Raw genomic sequence first — 17,724 nt, 5'->3', positions numbered from 1 at the left:
TGAATCATAGCAATACTAGTCTTAATATAGTGCCATTAAAATCTTTAAACATATATTTTCTTCCTACTTGCAGCTACATATTTTGCAAATAAAGAATTCACAAAGACAATTTTTCTTTAGATAAGAACTTAGATTTTCCGACTTAAGGCCAAGGTCGCATACTTGTATTGCGAAATATTAAGAATATCCGCGTGATAATTTGCTAACGCCTAATGTATTCTCGTTACACAACTCGCAAGAAACAAATTCGCTCTTCTCATATTAAAAATATAAAACCAACAATTTTTTTTGATGGACAACTTGTTCATGGGTTGACACACAAACACGTTTTTATATAAATTGCCAAAATTCTGGTTTTCAAATTCACTAAGTACGATATCGGAATGAAATTAAATATTTAAATAAGTCTCGTGTCTTAAAAGTTTACGAAATAAGTCTCGTGTCTTAAAAGGTTACGAAATAAATCGAGCCTCATTTAAGTGATCCACATTTGAATGGAACACATACAGTTGATAATTATTAAAAAAAAATATTGCACTAATATTAAGTTAAATAATTTTGCTTTAAATGATTTATTTTAAGAAGTGCTTTGTTCATAGCTTTTGGTTTAGGTTTTGTAGGTTAAACCAATAAATAATAACACAATATTCTAGTTCAGAATTTATTTTCGGCTTGCAAACAGACAATAATAAATTATTGTTAGTAATATATGACCTGAAAACATTAAACATCCGAAACAATTCCCATAAATTAGTCCCTTAAATATGTAAAAAATGTTCCTTAAGTTATTCCCAAAAATGTTTTTTAAAACTAGGTTTTCTGATATATTAAAAAATATATTGCATTCATAAGTACAGCTACAGTAGTATAACTAGGATTTTTCTTCTGGAGATATTTTTGTCATGTTTTGTTCTAATGTGATGTAAGTAAACTGTTATTATTTTTACATTTTTATGAGGATCATCGCTGCGATTATTATACATTACACAAAGATTAAGCTGCCCAAATTTTTTCCTTGACTAAATATTTTAGAATATCTATAGCATATTTTATGTGATTTAGATTTAAATTATAAACTTTTATACATGACAATTATGGCAATATTTGCCCAAATTCCTGGACGCCATGGAATTTTCGTTTTCGTTAAATTTTAACGATTGTATCATGAGTTTCATCCATCAAAATTTTGGTATATATAGTATTGGTTATATAAAAACGCATAGAAAAGCAAGAAATAAAAGTCCGAAGGCTTTATTAACGGGTAACGACCTTCACGGTCTGATTCCTGAGGTGACATCCTACGCATCTGCATGCCTTACGAATTGCTACCTTTTTCTACTGCGCGAGAATAACTACATATAAACACCTTGTATTGTATATAATATAATTGGAGTTTTATGCCAGTATAAGAGATTCCATGTGTTAACGTTGATAATTATATATAAATGATTTAAATTTACAAAATATTTTTTCATAGAATGATAACTCCACGTAAATCAGACTTAGTAACATCTGATATCAGTTAATGAGAACGAAAGTTATCGTTATGTGTCAACTATAACAAGACACAAAAAATAGTATAGATAAATTTCATTTTAGGTCGTGGTCGATGTTTGTTTGTTAGGAACTGTAGCTTTGGTTAAATATTTTCTATTTTTGTAAAGTAAAACTTTACTATAGTCGACGTCTAATAGCAAATATGCTGATTATAAAAAAACACTTTATTGAGAGCAATTAACCAAGAACGCAATATCTTGCGTTTTAACTGCAATGTTTATTATTCAACGGTTGTGAGTTGTCACAAACGAAAGTTGATTGATTCATTACATATTCAAACGCATTTCACGCACGTGACAGACACAGTTTAATGTGTTTATTAACCAAATTCAGTTCATTAGCAGTCATAGATCCTTTAGAAAATAATTATATAATTTATTACGTAAGCATTACGGATATCGATATCGACAGCTAAGCTTTGGTAAAGTTGGTTAAAATTTGAACTTAACTAATCATTTATAATCTTAGATTCACTCGCAAGCTCGCCTAGCTTTTATTTGTATGTATTATATATTATACAGGCAGTCCTCGTACTTACAGCATGTTAGGTTCTCGAAATACGCGACGTAAATCGAAACGACGTAAGTCGAGGACTGCCTGTACATTAAACTGTGGAAAGTCTGTGTTTTAATATAGATGGTATATTTCTTTTAATAAAGGTCAGTTGAGTTGATAATCTGTGACAATTTTGGATTGCCATGAAATCTGAAGCTCAGATTTCTGTATCTGTTTTGTGGTAATTTGTTCTTCTAATCTTTTTAACACACATAGACAGAAAGTCTATTGGGGCATAGGCGGAGATCAAACCTACGACCTCATTCATGGACATGAGTCGCACGCCGAAGCCACTAGGCCAACACACTGATAGCCTCCCACTACCAAATGACTAAAATAGCTTTCTTATAAGAAGTTGAGTGAAAATATATGAGCCTATGCAGGAAGACCATACTAGTGAATCCAGTTATATCTATATATATATGCGGTGAAACCAGTATAATCGTGTATAACACCACTTACATAGTCTTAAATATTACGTAAAACAAATAATCTGCGCCGATTCACATTAAGTCTAATACGACCTGAAAGGCCCAGCGAGTCTTGAATAATACCATAATGCCCAAATAGCAGCTCCAACCCTCGAAGTGAAGTGAAATGAAATGGTAATATTTGAGTGTCATACTTAGATATTCAGAGTCGAGACTTCTCTTCTCTATATCTCGATCACAAATACACAGCAAACACGACGAGGCAGGATATATTTCGTCCAGCTGACGAGAATTACACATTTCATAATATTACTGTAAATATTTATACTGCATTTTACTAACAATTCAAACTTAAATTTAAAAAACCAGTTTAACCATGAAGGTCTGATATGATCAGACTTTTATGCCTTCTTGTTCTATTTTTGCATCACCCTACCATAGGTCATGTATTCATTGGTTTATCCAATGAATCAGAAAAGACAAGTTAGATTATGGGTTATGTGAAGGTTAATTTTATCATTTTAATAGTTTTTTTCCATCTTTAAATAATCACTAGCCACAGAAGATGTATTTGGATTCGCGACTAATAAAAAGTAATATATTTATTTATGGAACAATGAATAATCAGTAAAATTTTATAGTATGCCCTTAATAAGATAATATGAAAATGGATATAAGTAAATAATATATATATATACAGTACAGTAGTTACAATATTCAGATATCTTCATAATTATAAATTTTAGCAGGTTCTAACTTGTAACTTAAAAATACTAATCTACTTAACCTTAATATGTGGACATGTATTTTAATCGAACAGTTATTTCTTTATTCAGGTGTATAGCACCTGGCAATTTTTTTTATCTACGTAACTATAATATAACTTGTGTTTTCATAATGTCTAAAATCTCATTTATCTTTCAAAGAGTAACATCCCACTAGAGACAAACATTCACATATACAATATAAACTGTTAGATAATCTTATCTAATTTGTTAGTGATGTTACAGAAGCATACTTACAATTGTATAAGACATAAAATTCATTATGAAATTAGGATTATGTATTGAAATTTTCATTTTTTACATACAATTGTAAAAGGACTAAAGTTTGTGTAGACTGTAGAAAGAAAAAATGTGTGAGATATGTATTATTCTATAATATGTTTATTATGACAGAAAGCATAATGACTATTATTTGGGGGCATGTTAGCACTTACATGCCCACAAATAATAGTCATTACTGTGGTGCACACCCACCAAGACCAGCAGGCATAATGCAAGGGCACTACCTACCTTTTCTTAAAGTGGTGTGTTGTTTTTTATTTATCTTCAATACTTTACGATACAAGAAAATATAAGTGACAATAGTTGGTAATATTTAATTTACTTTTACTACATTATAATAATTTACAACCAATTATCGGCAGTGGAAGATATATAAGCCTTCAATAATCATCACCAACGTAAGTTAAAAGACTTCAAGTTAAAATACAAACTTGATAATCCAGTATTAAAATTGCTTTTTGTCACTATATGCGTAAAGGTGATTTATAAAACATTCAAACTTATTTTCCATATTATTATATGCATTCAAATCGTACAACTATTATTTTAACTATAGTTAACCAGCAAGTATTAAAAAAATATAATTGAAGATCAAACATTGCATAAATCATTCATATTTCGATTATATTCTGTGGAACAAAGGTTATTATTTATGTATATATATTTAATAAACTTCTCGTTCTTCATATAAATATGAATTAATAACAACATAAACTCAGAGAACAAAAAAAGATTTTGGACTTATATTAGACCAAAAAATTATAGGGTTTCATCTAAAATATTTCCATATTATTTATATATGAAAACAAGATGATAGCCTCCCACTAGCAAATAAAATATATAAGAAACAACCTTCACTAACAACAAAGGTTAAGTAAGTGGGTTAAGGTTTAAGACTTTGAAAGATGATAAAACACTTTATTTAAAAAGTAAAGTAATGTGGGTAGTCTAATATTTTTCTTAAACAAATTTAGTTTTGCCTTAGCTTTTAAAATTTGTGTTTATTACTTATGTTATAGTAACATATAATGTTTAGTATATATTATGTAGGTTTTGGAGTATGAATGGTAAATAAAATCTGTTTTGCCTTTGGGAAGAATTATTAATAATTAGCAATGACAGTGTAATTTAATAAATCATGAAATAGCAAATAAAGGTCATGTCACATGGAATAACATAAGTGACAATGACCCATTTATTTAATGTACTTTCTTTATGTGTAAATATAAATAAATGTTAAGGATAGTATATTAAAAGGCATTCATAAGATAGTTTTTCCTATTGTAAGTTGTTTAAGAATTAGTATTATAATGGTATTATAAACAACAGATTTATTTTCTTAATAACAATAATATTATACAAAGCAGTACATACCTGAACGAGCAAGTCTACGGCCAACTAAAGGGCTGTCCAGAAGCAATCGTCGGAGGGACCATCTCCCAAAGACCCCGCTTCCCCAACCACATCCTCCTCCGCCACGGCGCATACCTTCGCGTTCCACCATTATGACAAACTCATGCACATCACTCTTACACTTAAAGAATTCTTAGCGGACACTGTTTGTGAATTATCATTAGTGATTCGAAGGCTTGTCCCCTTTACACAACCGTGTTAAGTAACAACCCACTCTCAACGCATCGGAGAGAAAGTATTGCAGACGATTGCTCAGAGCCGCGAAGTCAGATGCTGTTATTACTGGTACATCATTATGATTTTATGCAAAATGCCGATTTGAAATAACCCACAACCGTGATCAACTACAACCTATTCCTCTTAAAATTATTAAGACTCGAACAAGTAACTGGAACGTTGCAAAAAATGCATTTTTATGCTACAGATTTCACAACACAAGCGCAACACAACGCAACAAGGCATAAAACTCTACTGTCAAAGTGAATCTATTTATTTTAAAATACCATTGTCCATTATATGTCACTGTCAACGTCAATCTCTCGAGTAACCTCCCAAAACAAAATTTACTGTATAGAAATTTACTGTCTACGTTCAAGACAATAAAATAGTATATGGTAGTCTTCACTGTACCCTTTATTATCTGTCTCGTGTATATTCCTTAAATAGACCTTAACCCACAGTCTACAGATTACTTATTATTAGTTTTTCTAATACTCTAATTTTAATATCTAATCTATGGTTGAAGTGATGTATACTATACTATATATGAGAATTGAGAAAGTGCCAACTGCCAGACAAAGTGGGCTATTTGAAGATTAGTTGTTTTTAAATGTATTATTTAAGTTAAATAAATGCATTTAATATCTACTAGTGTAATCTTGTAAAAAAAAGTCTACTCTATGCTGTATATTTTCTGTTTTTAGATCATATAAATTTTTACACTACATTATATACATATTTTGAACCTTTTAAAAACAACATCCAAAGAAAAAATGTTTTTACATAGACTTTTTGTTTTTTTAGTCGTAGCGATATTGTTTCATGTTGTTTATTGTGAAAATAAATATTCTCAGTCTGCCAATATCAAAGATGAGAAAGATATAGATTTTAGAAAATTAGACAAACCTTTTAGAATGAATAAACTTAATCTTCTTTGGGTTAAAGCTCAACAGGTAATATTATGCTAATATACCTATTTTCATATTTTTTTTATTGTCCTCTTTTTTAATTGTATCTGATATATTATAGCGCTTAACACTGCCTAAGTTAAAGTCATTGTATAGTGACTTGATGATCCAAGACAAACAAGAAATAACATATAAAAGAGTGAGAAGTGAAGGTGGAGATAAGGAAGGACTTAAAGAAACTGACTTAAGAAGGAAACTTACAACTATTATGAATAATTATGGCCTTAGGGAACACTTTGAAGATAATTCTGTAAGACGGATGAAACAGGATACGGTACTAAATTATCTTCTAAAGCCCTTTTCTGTATGCAAGATACAAATTTTCAATTCATTCATTTCTTTAATTATTCTTTTATAAAGTAGAGTTCAAGTGTTAATGAACCTTGGGTTCTTTGATATAAAAAGTGATAACAATACATGTAATAATAGCTATAATTATGTGCTGTAAATGTAATAATTTTCATTTGTTGTATATTTTTTTATTTTATTTCATTAACCTATTACTAGAGTGCCATCATTTATGTACATTTGTGATAGGATATAATAATGCATTTATATTTAGTTAATCCTCAAAACCTTAAAATCCAGTATAAACATCCTTACATTTTACAGATGTACAATGAGGCATCAGATAAGTTCATCAACAAAAGTTTATTTAAAGACAAAAAGCTGAATATGTTGTGGGCTAAAGCTGAAGCTTCAGGCTTTACCAGTGAGGAACTTGCAGCTCTAAAAGAAGAATTCAGTCATCATCAGGAGAAAATTGATCAATACTATGATCTATTAGTTAATATGGAAGCAGGAGAAATAGATGGTTATAAAAGTAAATATTATTTTAGTAAATTTTATTAAATACATTTTTCTGTCATTAGAACCATTAAAATAAATAAAATAAGTAATTTTTGGGTTGTCAAGAAAATTTTAAGGTATTAAAATGATGACAATGAGATTGAAGAGATATGTTCATTATATGACTATATTAATCTCATGATGGATTCTATTTCAGATGCTGTCAACGATGAAGAACTCGACAAGTTTAATGAAATCAACTATGTAGAAGATAATGGAGAGAATTTGACAAAAGATTTTGTTGACAAAGCTAATCTTGTGAGAGAGAAGCACAGAGGTCTTCGAGATGGGTTTGACAGATTGGACCGGATTGCAGCTCGAGGTATATAATCATACACAACTGCTATGATTTATTTGATAGAATTGTTTAAATGGCTAAAATATATATAGTTCACCTGAAGGAATTGTGCATGTTGTAGTAGGGAGTTATCTTTGTATGGAAAGAAACATTACATTGAATGGACAAAGCAATGGCAATGGCAGAACAACCTAACTCATTTCAACATCAAATATGTACTAGAAATTCTTTAATTATGCATATTTGTATCATCTCAAATCCTCACATATTAACTTACTATATTATTATCAGAAAATATGTGACTCTTTCTAGGACCATCAAACAAAGAGTTCATTGAACCAAAAGTGCAAGGATTGTGGAAGTTGGCAGCAGTGGCGAATTTTACTGTAGATGAGTTAGCTTCTTTAAAGGTATTTATAATATAAACATATAATATGCTTTTTTCTTAAGCCATGGTCACACTATGTTTATAAACAAGACAACAACTTAATTGGATATCACATATCACAATATACCATTTTAAGTACTTATTAAAACTCTAATATTATTATAGGTGGAATTACAGCATTACGAGTCTCGACTTCTGAAGCTCCGCACGTTGCATGCAGACCAAGTAAGCAAACTCGACAAACATCATTCTAAGGTTATTATTGTTTTTGACTTGACGAGATAAAAATTTACTCCCTTATTCATAACTACTAAATCAGGCTGATTAGATTAGAGCTAAAAGTGGTTTAATTAAAACAGCACAATTAGACTTGATTTATGTTTTGCTTACCAAACTAATTATATATCTATGGGTTTACTAATGGTAGGGGAGCCCAAGAGGGGATTTCGGGATTTACTAAAGCGCGGCAGATTAATATATAGGGGGATACCTTGTACCCGGTTAAGTACCTCCACAAAATATGAGGCCCATATATAAAGCCGCACGTGAAGGAGACAGGATCAGTTTAGTAAAAAAAAATTGACCATCAGAAATTCCCGAGCGCGTCAGATTAAGGTAGGGTGAGTTAATTACATCCTAAAAAGTGTATATTCCACTAATCTGACAATTTGAGAGTGACGGAAAAAAAGGGGAGGGCAACAAAGTTGTAAAAAAAAACGTCATCTCGACATTCTCGAGCGTAGCTAATTTTTTTTTTATTTTGAAGGAAATTATTCAAGAATAATGAAAAATATATAATCTGACGATTTCCGCAAGCCGAAATAACAAAAATTCGTCGATAAAGTTAAATGCGTGCAGCTGCGTGATGCCTACATTTCCTTAAACCGATCGGAATCTACTAAACGGCGTTCTAAATATTTCCCTCAAAATTACATTTCCTGTGAATTCGAACCGATTCGGACCGATAGATTTTGAGACATTTTGAAAAATCTTAAAAAAATAAGAAATATTTTTTTTTAAAGTGGTTTCTTTATCGATCAACTTCAAAAACTAATCCGCCTTTGAGCTTGAAAAACCACGTCGATCGCCACCAAGCTGGTCAAAAGCGGTTGATTCGTTCGAGAGATATCGTACACGAAAGAAACCCGAAAAAGTGTTTTTTCGGGATTACTCCGAAATTTGTGGTTCGATCAATTAAAATTGCAAATTATTTATGAGGATGATAAAACTGCGTCGAATGCCGCCAACCGCGTGAAAATTGCTTGATCCATTCAAAAGTTATTGCGGTTTGAAAATTCCAAAAATAGTGTTCTATGAAACTTCTATCAGACTTTCGAGCTGGGAGAGCTCAAATGCATAGAAATGTTATTTCTTTGAACTCAGCGAGCTCAAAATATCAATTTTAAGCGCCCAGGAATGGAAGTAGCGGGAAGTTGCAGGAATGGCCCTTTCGGTGAATCGTTTTTCTAAATTTTTTTTGTCAGATCAGGCGAATCCCTCTAGATAATCGTCAGATTATGAGACAGTACGTTTAGAACATAAAGATGAACCACATATATCTTAATCTGACGCGCTTGAGTATTTCAAAATTGCGATTTTTTTTTGCAAATTAAGAAAATGGCTGTGGGTTTGCGTCCCATCGAAATCGTCAGATTAGTGAATGAGAGCTTTTTTTTGGTGCACTTAACACTCCCTTAGAAAATCTGACGCGCTCGATAATTTTTTTTTTTTAATTTTCAACCCTTAAATACAACCACCCGCATCATGCAAACGATCAGATTAACATACGTACATTATTAAAAATACGTAGGGCATAGATGCTATCAATATCTGACGCGCTCGAGGATGTCCATGCAACAGTTTTTTTTTACATATTTAACTATCTATAGCCGCTTCCCCCACCGATGAAAAGGAATTTATCATATAACATTTTTTTCTTCTTTTTATCTAAGCTTTGCATCCCAATAGGTCTCTACGACGCTCGAGTAAATCCCCATTTAGCATCGTGGGCTCCCCTACCATAATGTAGTATCTGTTTTAGGAATTTGAGATGTGTCTTGTACCTTTAAATTGTCACTGTAGTATGATAAACTGTCAAAAAACTATTTATTTTTTATTCTAGACACTTTTGTCATTTAACTGGTTTAATCATAGTAAGGACTTATGTTATTAATAAATGTCCTTTTTACCATCTAAAACTATGGACAAAAACAATAATATTTTAACCGACATACGAGGTTATCATTCTACAGCGAAGAAATTGATTTCGGTTGTTTTGATTAATAAAAAATGTTCATTATGCATTTCTAGAAAATTTAGATACTTATTACTATAGGATAAGCTGTCGCGCAGTGGCAATTATGGTTGTAATTTTTTCAAATTCTCTTTTACGAAGGTCCCTTCTAAATCAAGATACCTTAAAAAATGCTTCAGTAGTTTAATATTAATATCGTTGCATTTTTGCTCATTAAACAATTAGTACTCTAATTCAAGTAATTCTCTTTTATTAATATATTTTTTGCATCTTTAATGCATAGTATGTTTAATACACCATATTTCAACCTTACTCCTTCCTACACTCGCTCGGCTCGTTAGAATATATGTATTTTAATGTAGTTTTCAATCCTTTTTAACATAGGTAGCCGCAGCGGGCGATAAGATGGACCATTTCGCAGACCAGCAACAGATCATCAAGAAGCACTCGAGAAAAGTTGAGAAGATGCACGCGGACCTCGAAGGCAGGATCATGGCGAGACATACGGAATTGTAGACTGGATACTTATGTATAGGCTCTATTAAGGCCGGTTAATATTTTTAGAAGTTTTGTTCTTTTATCTATTTTTTATTTAGAATTATTTCTATTGTATGTATAAGATTAATAAGATGTTGAGCCAAATTATTTTTGTAATCATAAGTGAACTAATATTGTGGAAGACAAAAATTGTCTCACAACTTATATTCCAGTGCATTTATATTTTAATATGTGATCATTAAACTTAACAACTGTAATATGTTGAATCTCTAATAAATATAAATTATGTTAACTTTTTTTCTATCCCTAAATCCCAAAATTGTCCTGTACCACAGCTAATAGGTGAAGGATCATATTTGCAATGAAATTTCATAATAAAATTAGTTTCTTCTGTAGTTCTCCCTATACGAGTAAATGGCTCACCAGATTCAAGAACTAATAGAAGAATTGTTATGATCTCATCAGTTAACCCTTTAGTTGTGTTAGGCTATTAGAAATAAGAGTGCTATTTCTTAATATATTTTATTATTTATATAACTATAGAAAATGATGAGTCTGCATAACTATAGACAAGGCAACATGAGGCGATCTCTTGTATCAAGGCAGTGAATATTCAACTAGGTAAAGGTTACCGCGCCAATCAAAATATCCAGTCAAATTGCTATACAATACAACTCTCATCTGATTGGTTATAAAATACATGACCGAATTCTAAATTTAAATAAGCTACTCTCATTGGCCGTTACAGGTACTGTAGAGCCATCTACCGAAGCTTCGCGACCTAACAAGCCCTATTCAAGAAGACACTCAATTTATTTGACAACGGTTTATTTGAACTTACCGAAAATCCTGCTAACCATATTCGAGACGTAAGTCTTCGTAATAATTTACTTAAATATACATTTACCCAAACTAAAAGTATTGAAATAAAACCGCAGGTGGCATTAAAAACAGTGGTTACGGTGCATTAATATATGATATTTAATCTTCATGTACAAGCGAATTTGTTACACGTTATGAAAATCCGTATCGGCTCGTTTTCCGAATATTATGCCGTAAATAGTAAAATATAGTAAAGGCGCTGGCGGGCCGCTGGGCGAACAGAATTACATTCGGTTCGGCGTAGACTGCGCAGCTACTAGCTAGTCGCGCTAATGGCGCCGAGTAACAACTATAATAATAATTTGTCTAAATGGCGGACGCTCACCATATATTCTGTATATATCTTTCTCGCTAATATCTACAACGTTGTTACGTTCACGCGGGTACGAGTGGGGGCACGTGCTAGTGATTCCACTTACTCCACGTTTGCTGGAACAAAAGTACATCATTTAGTATCAAAAAATGTTTATATTAAAATTTATCATGTGTGTTTTTGAGTGTAATGGGCCTTATAATTCATTAAGGGATAAAAGCCAGTTTCTAATAAATAGAGTATCCTTAAACACTTTTCTTTAGTTTTGAAATCCAGAGTAGCATGATACTAATTGAAATCATGAAAAATATGTTGTGAGTTGACCCGGTCACTTTTCTTATATGAAGAGTGGAACTATCGCACTGGTATTTACCTAGAAAATCTTAATAAGGGTTTTATTTTTGACGGTTTCTACTATTGTGAAGGTGAACTTTTGACAGTTATTTTTTTTGTTGTTGCTATTTTGCTATTTAATACAATTATTTATTTGCTAGACCGCCTCCATTGATGCTAGGTGTCAAATGGGGTTTATCACCTAAAACAACTTTATGGATAGTAACAAAACGACTTATAACCCTCTACAGAACTAATCTAAAAACAAGATAGGGACAATTAAGGGCCATTGCCTCCTTAATAAACATATTTTTGTCTTAGGCGCGACAGGCAGTCACCCACGTAGTCCTGGAATGCGTGGCTGTGGCTAAACAAAGTACAGAAATCCTCGGAGCAGTGAGGTCGCTCCGTGAAGACTGCTAAGTGGCCAGGAGACTTCTGTACTTCTAGAAGGAGCTAGGCTGGCTTATTTAGCCAGGACTTTACGCACAACGTACCTAATGAGGGTCTAAGTGCGGAAACTGAATCCAAAAACCATTACCGCCTCCATTATTATTATTCTTTTATTTTAAGCCATTGTAGTGTGCATAATATTATACTATTTATAAAATATAATAATATTAAGATTTAAATGTGTAATGAAACTTATTCTATCGGTGGTCTAATTGGTATTACAGGCTTTTAGATTATTTACTACTTTTTTTAAGGTAACAAAAGATTCCATTGATTTATCTTGACATGTTATGAGCGTTAGTATGTAGGGGTCTGTTATTTTCGATAGATTTTGACCTAGACATCTTTAGCACACAATCATGAAATAAAATTACACATGTGAATTTATTTTGCTCAATTTTATTTCTAAATCAAAGAGTAAATGAGATTTATCGATTATGAAGAATCGTTATATTGTTTTTTTTTTTTAAATTACGATCTAGCCTATGAAGTTTTAAATGATATATTGCCTAACCGGTTTGTCGTTGTTGTGTTGCGGGGGGCGTTCCCAATGCGGATGTTCGGGCGGAACGTAGTGCAGGGGCAGAGCTTGCATCAGCGAAAACGCCGCCGTGGTGGCGCCGCCGTACGCATCGCCCACTACGCCCACGCTACCTACGCTACTCACGCCGCTCATTCCGCTCACGCCTTGTTGCTGTAAAGTCAATAATAATACTAATTATACTACTTGATCGAGTAAACGATTTAAACAACTATTTGCTTAGTTTACATCTTCCAAAATCTATAGAGAAAGTAGTAGACGCATATTTAATAGATCACTAATTAAATAAATCTTTGTTTTTTTTATACTACTTCGTGCATTAATATTAAATGTTTAGATTATATACGTCATCTAGGTTGTCTGAAAATGGCTGATTTCAGCAGTAAAATCTATTTTGTGATATTGTTTGTGGTTATTATTAAACCTTACTGAATGTATCGTAATTAACGTAACCCTCAATTCTTATATTCCAAATAGCTTAATTTACTACTAATTCTAATAATCTCTAAATATAATAACGTAAAACAATAGAAGTGGGAATTTAGGTCTAGACAATTGTTATATACAAAAAAGGGTGCGTGTACTTATGTACGCGCGTAAGAAGTTATATTGGAAAAGGAGTCATTATAGTCAATAAAGTTCAGTTTACATTTGAAAAATTAATCTCTTAAATTAAGTGTAACATAAATTCTATTATTATTCGAATGTTGTTTTTAAATTAGGTCCAATGCCGTAGCATCTTCCGTGGGCAACTTTATTCTGTTAATTTTGTGTCACGGTACGCGCGCATCGTAAAATTTCACTTTCATCAATTTTTCATAACGCGCCTAAAGAAGTATAACTTCAAAAATGTCTGCCTCACCTGGTATCTGTCGTGGTCCGTGCGGTGGTGCCAGTCTTCTCCGGCAGTGAGCTTCCAGGCGCGTTCGGTGCCTATGGGCCTGGGCTTGCGCTCTTCCTCTTCCGCCCAGGACACGCCCATACCCACGCCCACTGAGTTCACGCCGACGCCGACACCACGTTCCAGCAGGGACTATATAAACATTATATTCATTCCCCTCGATATTTCAAAAAGGTTTATCTACACTAATATTATAAAGATTTGTTGTATTGAATAAGTTCATACTGAACCGATTCTATATTATATTGCAAAAGTGAAAAATATTATTTCCTTTTATCATCTTCTATCCTCTGATTGAACGAGCGAACTCGGAATCGATCTGCGCTAAAGGTTTGATTTGAAATTTTATTTTTGTGCTGGACGACGCTATGACCTACCTACTACTACGAATTAACGTGAATGAAACAGTATGGCAGAGCAAATAGAGTATACATTTGCATAACTTTTAGTAGTTCTGTTCCTATTGTTTCTCGTTATGTCAACAATACAGACTATACTCAAGACTACACATCACACAGTACACAATTTCAATGCAACAACAAACTTATTCGAAATTATTCATATATAATACTAATTAACCGGGCAAACGTCGTTTTGCCATGTATATCATTTATAATTAAAAAAATAAGGGGTTGATCGTAGAGGGGTGAAAGTTAGGGGTTGTGTGCATTTTGTAAAAAAAATAGGGGTGGACTACCCTTAACATTTAGGGGGATGAAAAATAGATGTCCGATTCTCAGACATACACAATATGCACACAAAATTTCATGAGAATCGGTCGAGCCGTTTCGGAGGTGTTTAACCACAAACACCGCGACATGAGAATTTTATTGTATTAGATTTACCTAATATTAACATGAGAATGAGCATTAGATACATAGGCTGCGCTAGATATACAAAATAAAACGAATCTTTTCAACTCTAGAAGCACCCAAATCTTTTAGTCATGAAATGAATATTGAAATACCTGGTAAGGATGTTGCTGTTGCGGCTGCTGCTGCGGTTGCTGCTGCTGCTGCTGATGTTGGGGATGTTGCTGGTGCTGCTGGTGTTGCTGGTACGACATCAGCAACGAGCTCAGGTTGCCGGCGTTACTTGCACTCGCGAATAGTTGCTGAAATATATTTAATAATAATATATTACGGTCCTACAATAAATGAATGGAAATATTTGAATAACGACAGAAGACTTTGCGTTTACCCTCGTCTCTGAATCTTACCCAAAGTCTTTCGCTGACTATGTACGACTGAGTAAATAATGTTTTATTTAAATATATAGTTTAATATAATACATATGTTTAAATTGAACTTATCCTTAAGTACGATACAATAAAATAGTACAATGGAGTTTCCTATTGGTAAAAAAATTCTATATAAAGGCAAATACAAAAATATTACATTTCCATTCCACAAGAGTGGTAAAAGGTACGTACCTGAGCGGCGTGTTTGTGCTGATGCTGCAGCAGAGGGTGACGTTGGGCAAAATCAGGCGCTCGAGGGTTAAGTCGGGATACGTTTTCAACACCAACGCCTACGCTACCCACGCTGCCCACATTGCCCACGTTGCCCACATTTACGTAACCGAGGCCAACGCCGCTCGACATAGATACCTGGTATATAAACCAATTATTCAAAAATATTCCCAAATATTTATGTATAAAAAACGTGTAACAATTTTGTTTGTCAAAAGGCACATATGAAACTAGAGGCCGTTCATAAAATACGTTCGCATACAAGGGGAGGGGAGGGGTCTGGCTGAGTGTGACAAGGGGAGACGGGGGGTATACGGCAACGTGACGTTCGCCGTTTATCATTATTAGATAATCCTTGGACTTCTAAATAATAGAAATGTTATTTATATGTTCGTTATGAAAGATATTTATTAATTTATTTAAATTTTATCATAACTAAATAAATATTTTTAATTTTCAGCGGAGGGGGTCCTTAGTTTTTGTGACGACATATTTCTAGGGGTGTCACGCTGTGTCACAGAAAGTGTGACACAGCATGACAATAGGGGGGGAGGGGGTCAAAAAAAGCTGATTTTAGTTTGACGTATTTTATGAACGGCCCCCTATTGAATGTTTGACACTTGTGTTGTCATAATTTATTTTATCTATTCCTAATTTTTTTGAGATATCATCACAATACTAAGATAATAAAGTATTTTAATACTGTTAATCTTTAGTAATGAAAATAACTAACAATGGATAATAATATCATAATTAAATTTATATATTATATACATGTTTGTGATGTATATGTGAAAAATACTTAAACTATACAATTAGATATATAATTAAATTATGAGTTAACGATTAATATTAATAGAAATCATCCATACCATTATGTTGTGTCCATTTCGGGAGTTATCTTGGTACATGGGGCCGTTCCGGGATAGACCACTCATGTCCATAGCGTTCATGTTGTTACCTAAATTTATCAATTTATTAGTAAACTTGTTGAAATTGTTTTTATTTTTTAATTAAATTAAAATTGATCTGTAAAATATAACATGATTGTTTTGAAAGATCCAAATTTTAATGCTATATACAGTGTAACCTCTTTATAACGCCATTTGTTATAACGAAAAACTCTATATATAATGTAAAAATTACTTCATTTTGTTTGGTTTAACACAAAACCTATACGTTAATTATTGCCTCCCTATAACAAAATCCCTGTATAACGATTTAAAAGCTAGGTCCCTTGAAATTCGTTATAAAGAGTTTACACTGTACTTTAAATTAAAAGAAATTTATCTGTTTCGTTTTTGAATATTTAAAAGGTTTATATCACGAATATTCATATTCCGATTGATTGATCACTGATTGATGACTGAGCGTGAAATGTTGAAATATTATATAGGTAATATATTTATATACATTAAAATAATTAATCTATTTAGGGTGCCACTAAAATAGAAACCGCTATGGAAGCGGAAATATTAGGGGCTTTCTTCAGACTCCCGTATTAACCATTTGGTTTACGCAATTAAGGATGAACTTATTATTAAAGCCACAAGTAATAGTCATTAAAGAAACGGTCAGAAAGAACAATTCAAAGTTCATATATACCCATAGCATTCTGCTGATGGTAAGGCTGGTGATAAGGCGGCGGCGTGGAGCCGTGGGAGGAAGTCCTCGAGCAGGGTGAGCAACCACCCGCCCCACGATATCCCGGTGCCTTGCTCGCGTCCACTTGCGGGGGCGGGGGCTCGCTATGCGACGGTTCGCCCCATACACCGGGACCTGGCGCTGTGTTGCCAGGGAGGTGACACGCGGTGAAGAGGGAGTATTCTTGGGTGCCTGCGCTGCTGCCTGCGCTGCCGCTTGACTAGAATGCCATACAACAAATCAGTAAATGTTGCACTGTAAAAGTGCTACTGGAATACAACAGGTAATACATTATTTTTATAGAACAGTATCCATTTTAACCGATTTTGCAAAAAGACACATATTTAGAACTAAAAATTATGTACGCGCGTAAGAAGTTATACATCTTTAAAAATAGTTTTTGATTGTATGCAAATAATTAATTACAATTAAATAATCAAAGACTGGAAAAGGAGTCATTATAGTCAATAAAGTTCAGTTTACATAATTTGGAAACTTAAATAAATAAATATTTATTATTATTCTCTAACATTAAGTGTAACATAAATTCTATTATTATTCGAATGTTGTTTTTAAATTATGTCCAATGCCGTAGCATCTTCTGTGGGCAACTTCATTCTGTTAATTTTGTGACACGGTGCGCGCGCATCGTAAAATTTCACTCTCATCAATTTTTCATAACGCGCCTA

At 32.8% G+C, this 17,724-nt stretch overlaps 3 protein-coding genes across 10 annotated transcripts in view; 1 reads left to right on the top strand and 2 right to left on the bottom strand.

Moving 5' to 3' along the window:
* The window catches only part of LOC125057780 (E3 ubiquitin-protein ligase RNF19A-like), a 63,853-nt gene extending 58,345 nt beyond the window's left edge, over positions 1 to 5,508 (bottom strand). The window contains exon 1 of the mRNA XM_047661668.1: positions 4,985 to 5,508. Within this exon, the coding sequence (XP_047517624.1) occupies positions 4,985 to 5,114 (130 nt within the window). The 5' untranslated portion in view covers positions 5,115 to 5,508. The remainder of the gene's footprint in view (positions 1 to 4,984) is intronic.
* Positions 5,509 to 5,800: 292 nt separating this feature from the next.
* On the top strand, positions 5,801 to 10,789 carry LOC125057781 (alpha-2-macroglobulin receptor-associated protein). Of its 2 annotated transcripts, none has more exons than XM_047661671.1 (7): positions 5,801 to 6,195; positions 6,272 to 6,484; positions 6,823 to 7,033; positions 7,217 to 7,381; positions 7,670 to 7,767; positions 7,911 to 7,970; positions 10,384 to 10,789. In XM_047661671.1, the coding sequence occupies exons 1-7, from the start codon at positions 6,016 to 6,018 to the stop codon at positions 10,513 to 10,515; spliced, it is 1,059 nt and encodes a 352-aa protein (XP_047517627.1). In that variant the 5' UTR covers positions 5,801 to 6,015; the 3' UTR covers positions 10,516 to 10,789. The 2 variants fall into 2 exon arrangements, with proteins under 2 accessions (XP_047517627.1, XP_047517626.1); XM_047661670.1 differs by having other exon boundaries at positions 5,802 to 6,195; positions 7,911 to 8,000.
* Positions 10,790 to 11,005: 216 nt separating this feature from the next.
* Positions 11,006 to 17,724, bottom strand: part of LOC125057779 (ankyrin repeat domain-containing protein 17) — a 45,171-nt gene continuing 38,452 nt past the window's right edge. For all 7 annotated transcript variants that reach the window (XM_047661660.1, XM_047661665.1, XM_047661662.1 and 4 more), the window contains 7 exons: positions 16,997 to 17,255; positions 16,264 to 16,352; positions 15,353 to 15,529; positions 14,888 to 15,034; positions 13,882 to 14,052; positions 12,993 to 13,172; positions 11,006 to 11,808 (listed from right to left, as the gene is read on the bottom strand). In XM_047661660.1, the coding sequence (XP_047517616.1) occupies positions 11,782 to 11,808; positions 12,993 to 13,172; positions 13,882 to 14,052; positions 14,888 to 15,034; positions 15,353 to 15,529; positions 16,264 to 16,352; positions 16,997 to 17,255 (1,050 nt within the window). In that variant the 3' untranslated portion in view covers positions 11,006 to 11,781. The remainder of the gene's footprint in view (positions 11,809 to 12,992; positions 13,173 to 13,881; positions 14,053 to 14,887; positions 15,035 to 15,352; positions 15,530 to 16,263; positions 16,353 to 16,996; positions 17,256 to 17,724) is intronic.

This window comes from Pieris napi, chromosome 17 (assembly GCF_905475465.1).
Source record: "Pieris napi chromosome 17, ilPieNapi1.2, whole genome shotgun sequence".
Taxonomy (NCBI): Eukaryota; Metazoa; Arthropoda; class Insecta; order Lepidoptera; family Pieridae; genus Pieris; species Pieris napi.
The sequence above is the reverse complement of the archived record's forward strand: the minus strand, read 5'-3'. Positions and strand labels throughout refer to the sequence as shown.

Bases quoted from the DNA above. Each gene is read 5' to 3' on its own strand.
- LOC125057781 (XM_047661670.1), top strand. From the start codon at position 6,016: ATGTTTTTACATAGACTTTTTGTTTTTTTAGTCGTAGCGATATTGTTT. The intron at 6,485-6,822 runs GTACTAAATTAT...TACATTTTACAG, and splicing joins GACGGATGAAACAGGATACG to ATGTACAATGAGGCATCAGA. The intron at 7,382-7,669 runs GTATATAATCAT...GACTCTTTCTAG, and splicing joins GGACCGGATTGCAGCTCGAG to GACCATCAAACAAAGAGTTC.